The sequence below is a fragment of the Paroedura picta genome, chromosome 18 (assembly GCF_049243985.1).
Source record: "Paroedura picta isolate Pp20150507F chromosome 18, Ppicta_v3.0, whole genome shotgun sequence".
In the NCBI taxonomy this organism is placed as follows: domain Eukaryota; kingdom Metazoa; phylum Chordata; class Lepidosauria; order Squamata; family Gekkonidae; genus Paroedura; species Paroedura picta.
The window spans coordinates 6,189,476-6,199,277 of NC_135386.1; the positions used below are offsets into that span (position 1 = coordinate 6,189,476).

Genomic DNA, 9,802 nt, shown 5'->3' on the forward strand with positions numbered 1-9,802 from the left:
CAGATCCTGAAGATGAAACTCAAATATTTTGGCCACCTCATGAGAAGGAAGGACTCCCTGGAGAAGAGCCTAATGCTGGGAGCGATCGAGGGCAAAAGAAGAAGGGGACGACAGAGAATGAGGGGGCTGGATGGAGTCACTGAAGCAGTAGGTGCAAACTTAAATGGACTCCGGGGAATGGTAGAGGACAGGAAGGCCTGGAGGATCATTGTCCATGGGGTCGCGATGGGTCGGACACGACTTCGCACATAACAACAAGATAGATAGATAGATAGATAGATAGATAGATAGATAGATAGATAGATAGATAGATAGATAGATAGATAGATAGATAGATAGATAGATAGATAGATAGATAGATAGACGTGGCCAGGCAGTTCGACCCCCCCTGGATTGCCCGATCATTCCAAAGGCTACTTGAATGCACTGCTTTGCCTGGCGCTTTGCCTGGCGCGGAAGCGCTTCGAGGGGCCGGAAGCAGCGTGCGCCAAGGCTTGCGCGCCGCTCGGCTCGGCCAGGAGAGGGGGCCGTGGAGCAGCCCAGCTTGGCCGCCCGGAGAGGAGGAGGAGGAGGAGGAGCCGCCGAAGCCGGCCGGGCCACGTGGGCAAGCGCGGGGGCGGAGGCGGCTTCTTAGGCAGCGCCAGGCGCCGGTACAGGGCCCGGTCGGAGGCAGCCAGCCAGCCAGCCAAGGAAGGAAGGAAGGAGGGAGCGCATTGATCGGGCCCCGCCGCCGCCGCCGCCGCCATGCCGAGCGAGCTGCCCGCCGAGACGGCGCAGCTGGTGGACGACTACCTGCAGCACCACCTGGGCGGCTCGGCGCTGCCTGCCGGCCGCACGGCCCAGACGCTGTGGCGGGTGGCCGACGAGCTGGAGAGCCGCGAGAAGAGCTTCTTCCGCTCGGCCTGCAGCGCGGCCGCCTTGCCGGAGCCCGGCGGGGCGGCGGCGCACTTGAGCCGGGTGGCGGCGCAGATGGAAGCCGACGGCGGCCTCAACTGGGGCCGGGTGGTGGCGCTGGTCGTGTTCGCCGGCAACCTGGCGGCCGCGCTGGCCGAGCGCGGCGCCCGCGACGAGATCGGCGCCCTCTCCCAGGCGCTCGTCGCCTATCTGGCCGGCGAGAAGCGCGAGTGGATGGAGGCGCACGGCGGCTGGGTAAGAGGAGCAGGGCCAGGAAGGAGGGAGGCCGGGCGGGACGGACGGACGGCCAGCGGGGCGCGATCCTCCTGCCTCCCTGCAGCCCCAACCCAGCCCCTTCCCTTCGTAATGGCTGCGCTTCCGTCCGCTGCGCCCCGGCGCTTTGGAGAGGAGGAGGAGGAGGCGGCGGCGGCGGCCGAGCAAAGCGAGCCGGCCTTTACGCGCGCCTGGTGCGCCCCGCGGCGCCTGCAGGCGTCTCCCCGCAATCGCAGCGCTGCGCCGCGCCGGCCCGCCGGGGGAGGGGGCTCATTGTGCCCGCCGGGGGTCGCCCGCAGGGAGGGAGGGAGGGAGGGAGGAAGGAGGGAGAGGACCGCCGGGGCTTCCCTGCCCTCCCCTCGCCTCGGCTGGCGGTGACCTTGGCGAAGGCGCGCCTCCTGCGCCCCCGTCCCCTGGCCGATGCTCCGGCGCAAGCCCCCTTTCTCGGGAGGGAGGGAGGAGGGGTGGGCGATCTCCCCACCCGAGCAGCTCGGCGGAGCCGCTGCTTCCAGAACAAACCGGCGTGGGGGTGGGAGAGGAGGGAGGGAGGGAGGGAGGCGGGGAGGGCTGCTGGTTACATCAGGGAGGCCTGGATAATATTTTTTCCCATATAAGGGAAGCGAATTCTCCGCCAAGCGCCTGCGAAGTTGCCTCCTTTGCGCCGCTCCCCCCGCTCGCTCGGCCTTTTGTCCCCTGGAGCCCCGGGATGGCGCGCCCGCCCGATCCCCGAGGATGCTCGGCCGGAGACCGCAGGGAGGGAGGGAGGGAGCCCTTGGCGAGGCGGGCCGAGCGAGTGGAGGGCAGATGCGCGGCCTTCTGGCCAGGCTGGCCGGAGATCCACGGCGTCTGGCATGCGGCGGGGAGGGAGCTGGGAAGTGGGCAAGGGGGGACATCCTGCCTGCGCCACTTGGAAAGGCACGGCGAGGATCCGCGGCCCTTGCGTGCCTCTCCGGGGACATTTCCCCAAGGGCGGCTTGACATCTCTCCCTCTCCAAATGAAAAAAAAAGAAAAGCACCAAGCGCACAGTGTGCATTTCCATTTTCACCCTGCCCTGTCCTTCCTTGCAGGAGCACAAGGCGGGCAGGCAGGGTCCCCCTCCCCTCCGTTTTAACTTTCCAGCATCCCTGTGAGCACCCCTGGAAGGGCGAGACTCTGGATTCTGGCTCCGGGCTGACCCTCATCCCATGCAGATTTGCATTGCGGACGGTAAAGATGTGGACATCAGGAACTCTGGCCTGTCTTGAATTAGGAGAATCTCTGCTTCCAAGTGTCTTGCATGGCGTTCTCCTGTTGACACCGATGGTGGTTTCCCAACAAGGAATCCCAGCGTTCGTTGGCCGTGGGACACTGTGTACTGCATTCCTGCCCTTACATAAGTGTCCTCACTCTCCTCTTCCCCTCATTGCTCCAGTGCTGGAGCTGGAGCCGTACATTGAACAGTTGTGGCCTGTCCTGCCTACCGTGCAGGGGGTCCGTATTATTGGGGGTTGACAGCCTCTAGGGTCTGCTCTAGAATCCAGGGCCACCCAGGAAGGGTGACTGGAAGGGGGGTGAAATTTGGGGGGCCCAAGTCGGCTGCAGGGCCCCTGACGCCGGTTCTTGTGCTGTACTCACCAAATGTATTTTCTCTTTTGAGAATAATTATTGCCGTTTTGATGGCAGCCACTAGGGGTGCGGGGAAGGCCAGGCCTTTTCTGCAGAGTTCACTAGGAGGCTGAGAGGAAACCATTTGGAGATTGGATCTTGATGAACCCATCGGCCAAACCGGCACTGGAGTAAGGAGAGACCAGCCAGGCCAAGCTAGTCCTTGCCAGGATGCAGACTCCTCTCAACGCCCTCTTCCTTCAGTTTCTCCTCGGTCTTATAAAGCTGCATCTTCCAAAGGGTAGAAGCCTTCCTGTCGGTAGTAGCCTTCCCCAATCTTTTCTCACTTCCCACGTTTCCCCAACTCTCTCCACACTTTTCTCCTCCTGCGTGCTGCTCTCTTCCTTCCATGATCTGCCATTCGTTTCTCCCCACTCCTGATTTCCCCGGCTCTTGTTTTTCAGCCTCAACTCTTCATCTGTCCTGCTTGTCAACCTCGAATGTGTTTAATAGGAGTCTAGCAGCAAGCGGATCGATAGGAGTTAACCTTTTCCCATAGTAGTAAAGCACGCTTCCCCTCATCTATCTACCCTTTGCATGCATGTTAATAGAATGTTAATTTTATTTTCTCATGAGCCGGGCCTTACAAGTGGTGGTGAAATGGGCAAAGTGCCTGTTTTGGTGGTGGTAACATGGCCCAGTACTTCAGGTTGTCGAAATCTGGGGAGATGGCTCTCCTGAAGTTGGAAGTTTTCAATGGCATATAAGATTCAACTCTTCTTCTTCAGTGTCCTAGTCCTTCATGGGGGGAAATAGAAGTAGGCAAACCAGTGAACCCAACTTCTGTCTTTTGATAACATTTCAAATGAATCCTCTTTGAAGCACGCAAAGGCTAAATTCAGGAGACTTAATGAGTCTTGGTGCCCTCAAATGGCTCCTTGGCATTCTTGTTAACTGTAGGTTATTATGGATAAATATATATTTTAGGCTCTGAAAGCAAACTTGGAATAGCTCCAGTAATCATCCCTATGACATGGTTCAGGTGTTGTTCATGAAGCAGTCTATAGGTAGGAACACAGAACCGCCACTCCATTTGATTTTATTTATTCGTGCACTTCATTTATACCTTGCCTTTCTCCTCCCGTGGATCTCCGCTTTTATCCTCACAGCCCGTACCATATGACGTAGGTTGGGCTGGGAGAGTGACTGAACCAAAGTCGCCCAGCGAGTTTCCATGGCAGAGTGGGGATTCGAACCTGGGTCTCCCAAGTTGGTGCCCTTGGGTGCTACATAGGACATAGGTGAGGCCAGATAGGGCTTTTGTCCAGCAATTGGAGAATCGATTGGTGGTGCAGATTTTGGAGTTGTTGCTTTGGCAGCAGTTGCCACCATAGCACAAGGATCTTGCGTTGCGGCAGCCATTTTGTGGCTGGCTCCGCCTCCTGGAGGAGCCATTTTATTGCTGGGCCCACCAGGCCGTGTCAGAATCCCAAAGCTGCCTGCAGGCTCAAAAAGGTCTGGGGGCGCTGCTCTAGCCATTGGATCCCTCTGTCTGCATCTCCTGGGCCTTGTGACTCCTTGGAGACATTTGTGTAGAGTCTGTGAGTGGTCATTCAATTGTGCTTGAATTCAGTCTGTGGGTGTAGTAAATGGGGGTAAGTAAGATATTGCCTCCCCAGCTGATGGTTGCAGTGGTGATATTGGGTTAAAGATGCTGCCACACCAAAGCAGAGGAATTTTTCACACTTCAGAGGTGCAAGGATCAGTGTGTTCTCATGCAGAAGTTGGGAGGCTCTTCCTTTCCTTAACTTTTGGGATGCTGTCTCACACCCAAGCAGCTGACACTTTTGGGAGGGGCGACATTAGGTCGGTTTGCTTTGCTTCCTCAGGTTGGCACAGTGTGGTGCATTGCAAGAGAGGTGTGCTGCTATTGAAATGGGGCATGGAAGCCCCCAAGTAGGGTATTTCTCCAGGCCATTGTTATTTGGAGGGGAGATTGCATTATCACCATAGCTCCACTCCCCATTTCCTATAGACCTGGCCGAAAACCCTGCCAGCAAAACTCTTCGTTGCATCTTGGATAAAATCAAGGCTGGAGAGAGAATATTTCAAATTCTTAAGTGTTTGGAATCTCTCCAGCCCTTCTTGAAATTCCAGAAGGTCGGTCAGTCTGCTTTTAAAAATAAAACGAGAACCGTGCCGTGTGCGATCATCTTCAAGGTTTTGATTTAATTTTTTTTTTAAGGCTCTGGTTAATATTACGCAAGCCTTCTCTGCCTTTGAATTTTGGGGTCTTATGGGATCGTTACAAAAAGAAACCCCAGTTTCTAATGTGGTGGGTCAGCAGGAACAGTTTAACCCATTAGGAATGGATTTCGTATTCTTCTGGCTCCAGCGAAGGCCCCAGCCAAAGTTTACAGAAACTTCTTCCAGTTAACTAAGGGTTTCTTTCTTTTCTCTCCAGTGTAGAGTTTCTGCCTCTCTGAAGTATCTGGCGCTGGCCATTGTTGAGCGTGGGTGCAGGTTTGAACCTCTCTCAGGAATGTTGAATAATCAACTTCAAAGCAACAGTCCCACAGTCCCAGGGTAAAGAATAATAGAAACCTGCATTGAGTTCTCAGTTTTCAAACAGGCCATTGGTGGGAAAGTCTATTCAGAACCTGCCTCTTGGTGAAATCTGGTCACATCTCCCTCCTTCCCTCCCCACATCTGTGTGAAGTCGCATTCTGCAAATATCCCAAAGCACTTACAGAAAAAAAGGCCCCGAAAGAGGGTTGGGTTTTTTTTTCTTCATTTGGACAAAAGCTTATTTTCTAACCCATGGGCCATGTAATAAGATGCCGCTTCTCCAGCCATTCATAAGGACCTGCTTTGAAGCCAGCCTTTGGCAGATCATCTTTAAAAAGACCTGACCTTTCTCTCTCTACGTGGGTGCAGAAGAAAGAAGGTGGGACCGTTGCAGGCGCCTCATTTGCCACACGTCAGGAAGGAAAGATTTTGTGTCTGTCCCCCCACAATAGCCGTGGCTTGTTGGCAACAGAGTCTTGATGCGGTTGGTGGATCTGGAGCTGTTTTGTAGAAAGAAACTAGGGCTGGAGCTGCCTTTCTCAACTTTCTCACCATTGAGAAACCCCCTAGAACATTCTTCGGGCTTCGAGAAACCCCAGAAGTGGCACGATCGTACCGAATGCAGTTGAGAAGCATAGCTGTGGACACGCCCACCTGGGGCCCCGCCCCTTCCTCCCTTCCAGGCCTGGCATTGGCCATTTTGGGAGCGGTGGGTGGGTCAACATGGCCCCGTATAATCATATCACCCGATAAACGTTTTAACCATTTTTTAAAAAATATATATTAAAAATTAACTCGCCCATTCAGGAAATCCTTCCAGGGCTGTCAAAAAAAACCCCAAAACACCAGAGTTTCACGCAACCCTGGTTGAAAAAGCGTGGGTTAGAATGGGGGCTGATTCTAACCCATATTTGCCTGTCACATCTGGGGCCTCATGCTAGTCTTCTGAAAGTCTGGGGTTTTAAATAAGATGGGTTTTACAAAAGGAAAAAAAAATACTGCTTTTTGGAAACTCCGTGGCACTGCTCACAGCAGGAAGAAACAGAGCTTTAAATGCTAAATGTAAAGATGTTCTAAGCATCACTTGGTATAAATCTGCCTGCAGTCTCTGTTTGGTGAGGAGCAGATTTCAGTAGAACGGAACTTATATGTGGCTTAAGATAAGATGGGATGTGCTAGATTGGACATATCTCCAGTTAATTCGAAGCGTAGCTGTTGCTGGGGTAGAGCATAGGATACCTTTCTACAGATTTCTGTTCAAGCCGCATTTGCGGCTTGACCAGTCTGGATTTGACTGTTGGCGTTTTCTTAAGCCCATGGAATAACTGTCTAATGTGCTTTTTTTTTCCTCCGAGTCGGAGGCCTAGCTGGTTACTCATGTTCCGTTCGAGCTGATATGAAGTAGGGGGGAAAAAAATCTTCCGTAGGAAAATTATAGTAGTGGAAAGCCTCCCCCACCCCACCCCAGCAGAGAACTTTGTCTCACATTCTTAACTAGCCTTTTTACAGTGCTTTTAAAAATCGTACTGAAATGGAAGTAATCTGTAGAGCGTCACCTCCCCATCTCATTTCCCGTCATAGAGTCTCGATTCGGCCTTGTTGAATGTACACAAAGCCATTCTGGAAAGGTGACTGGCTTAAACATTTTTTTCTTTTCCATATACAAATTGAGTGTGTGTGTGTGTGTTGGGGAGGGGGGTTTGATTTCCTTTTTCCTGTAATCTGCCCACCTGAATGCTAATGAACACAGCAGCTGCTGGCCGGGGGAAAGTGTAAACTGACAGCGAAAAATGCATCCATTGTGCGCACCATTAAAGTGCAAGGAACAAAGTTCCGGAAGAAATTAAAGGGCCTAACTTGTTTAGACATCTGCCAGATATGTTCAGACGTGGCCACCTGGAATGGTGTTATGGCCGTTTCGCCTTGATCTTGAATTTGGCAGCTGCCAGTCTTCCCGTCATGGGTCATCTGTGGATTTAGTTGTTGGCAGGCCTAAGGAACATGCGTGCGCGCGCACAGCGTTCAAAACCGGGGACAGGGTTGAGTTTGACCTTTCGGACGATTGCTTTTCTTGAGGATGCAAACCGTGGCTTGCAGCGCTGAATTTGTCGATTTGGTAGCTGGTGGGATAACTCTCAGATTGGGCTCTGCAGAGTTGGAGGTGGAGGTTCTTGCTTGTGTTCGGTCCTTGTCCTTAACCAAGGCATGTTTCTGTCGTTCTACTTCGCTTGGAACTGTGGTAAAGGACTGAGCAGTTTTGTCTGTGCCAAATTGGTCGAACCACAGGGAAGGGGAGGGGTATCCGTCGGACAGTGTCAAACTTGGCTCCAGACCCCCCTCCCCGCTGGAACCTTGCCAGAACATGAGGGGGTAGGGGAACCGCTGGCGCATAGTTCTGGGACTGACTCTATATGACTGAGACGGCGACTTCATTCAGCGATCTGTGGCTTGATACGTGAATGGTCTCTCTCAAAAGGTCCTTTGTACGGGCTGGTATGAAAGTTGGTGGTTTTCGTCCACCGGTTGAAGCGACGAATTAACCCTGAGGAATCTCCTTCCCCCTTGGCATACGACTCCCTAAGAGAGCCGGCATGGCGTTGAACTGGGGCTGTGGGGTGTTGGGGAGGTTCGAATCTTGGGGTTGCCATGAAACTTGGAGGGGGGGGGGACCATGGGCCGATTGCACTTCCTTCTTAACCGTTTTCATGGATGGTTGTGAAGAGAAGGAGGGGGAGACCCCTTAAATGTCCTTGAGCCCCTTGGAGGTTGGGAGGGATGGCGTTGAATGTGAGGTGGCTCCTTCCCAACACCCTTGACTTGAGGTCTTGCTCTTTGCTTCCCTAGGACGGCTTCTACCACTTCTTCAACAAACACGGCTCCGACACAACTGACCAGAACAGTACCATAAGCAACGCCATCATGGCGGCCGCGGGATTTGGCCTAGCGGGATTGGCGTTCCTCTTGGCTGTGCGATAAAAGTTCATCGGTGGACCGGACTATGGGGAGGGGTGGGGAGAAGAAGCCTCTTCGAAACTGCCAACGAGTACCTGGAGAGTCCATTCTATATTTCTACGCTGGTGAAAGACAGAAGCTTATATTTTTTAATCGGTGTCTGGAGCGGAACGTTGAAAATGAAGCACATCCCACCTTGGCAGTGGCAATACACGAATGGAAGCAAAGACCGGTTAAATCCCTAAGTTTGGATGTTTCGTTGGCCTTGACGTGAGAGCTGTAGTCGTCATGTTAGTCCCATTCTAGAGAGCCGCGGGGTTCCTGGATGTTATGCTAATTATGTTAGATGGGCTTGCAATGGAACCCAAGTGAAGACGTGTGTTTGGATTTTCGTGTGTGTGTGAGCGTGTGTGTAGGGGGGAGAAGTTGACTTGTGAAATGTGAGCCAGTATTAGCAAGAATGAAGGGGAGGGTTGTGCGGTTCGGCTGCCGAAGCAGCTGTTCGTGCCCGAAACGGCCGCGGCACGGGGGGGGGGGGACAGCACCGTGGCGGTGCGCCGGCCCTCCCCCCCCCCCCAAGCCGCGCCACTGGCCGCTTCGGTGGCTGAAGCGCACGACCCTAATGAAGAGCTTAATTCCACCTTGGGTGCAACGCACACAGTACTGATTTGACCATCCTCCATGTATAACTGCAAGATCCATATCGCACAGAGCATTAATAGCTTACGTGGTCTCTTTTTGTTATGACCTTAATGCAACTTACACTACATGTAGGCCATGAATGTTGATACCAAAACAGCAGAAGGCTGAAGAACCAGTTCTTTTAACCGAAGCTGAGTTTAACTATTGAGAAACCTTTTTTGAAATTGGTCTGTTTTGGAAGTCCATCGGAGGCTGGGCTTTCTGTGGATTTCCCGTCAAACCCAGAAACTCCATATAACTTAATATATTTTTGAAGTATTTATCATTGTATAATAACTGGTAGCTGGTAACATCTATTTTTGTTAAGTTTCAATCCTTTTTTTTTTTTAAAGAAACGAAACGCTGTCTCACAGTTGCTTTCCCGGGCTGTACCTGCTGTCTTCTGCCTTGTTTAACAATTTGGTATTGTGTACTGTGTATTGTAAAAATAGTCTCCAGAAACGTTCAGTGTCATTTTCTTTAGTTTGTACAGTTTTAATATGTGAATAAATACAACTGAATATTTTTATTTTAAACTGAGCACATTCACCTGCATCGACATGGCTTTTTATGGGTGGCTAAGAGCGGCGGCCTCTGATCCGGAGAATCTGGTTTGATTCCCCCCTCCTCCACGTGCAGTTGGGCCAGTCACAGTTCTCTCAGAGCTCTCGCAGTCTCACCTACCCAACACTATGTGTGTTCTGGGGAAAGGAAGGGATAAGCCGCTTTGAGAGTCTTTGGGGTCGTAAAATGAGGCATACAAAAGAGCAGCTCTTTTTAGAGCAACAAAATTTGTGGCAGGGGAGGAATTTTCATGGTTGTCTGCTTACTACTTCAGATACAGCCAGA

General features: G+C 52.5%; 1 protein-coding gene across 1 annotated transcript; it reads left to right on the forward strand.

Annotated features, from left to right (window-relative positions):
- Positions 1 to 599: 599 nt before the first annotated feature.
- BCL2L10 (BCL2 like 10) lies at positions 600 to 9,489 on the forward strand. Its single transcript, XM_077317596.1, has 2 exons — positions 600 to 1,149; positions 8,165 to 9,489. Exons 1-2 carry the CDS (start codon positions 745 to 747, stop codon positions 8,294 to 8,296), a joined length of 537 nt encoding a protein of 178 aa, XP_077173711.1. The 5' UTR covers positions 600 to 744; the 3' UTR covers positions 8,297 to 9,489.
- The last annotated feature ends 313 nt before the right edge of the window (positions 9,490 to 9,802 follow it).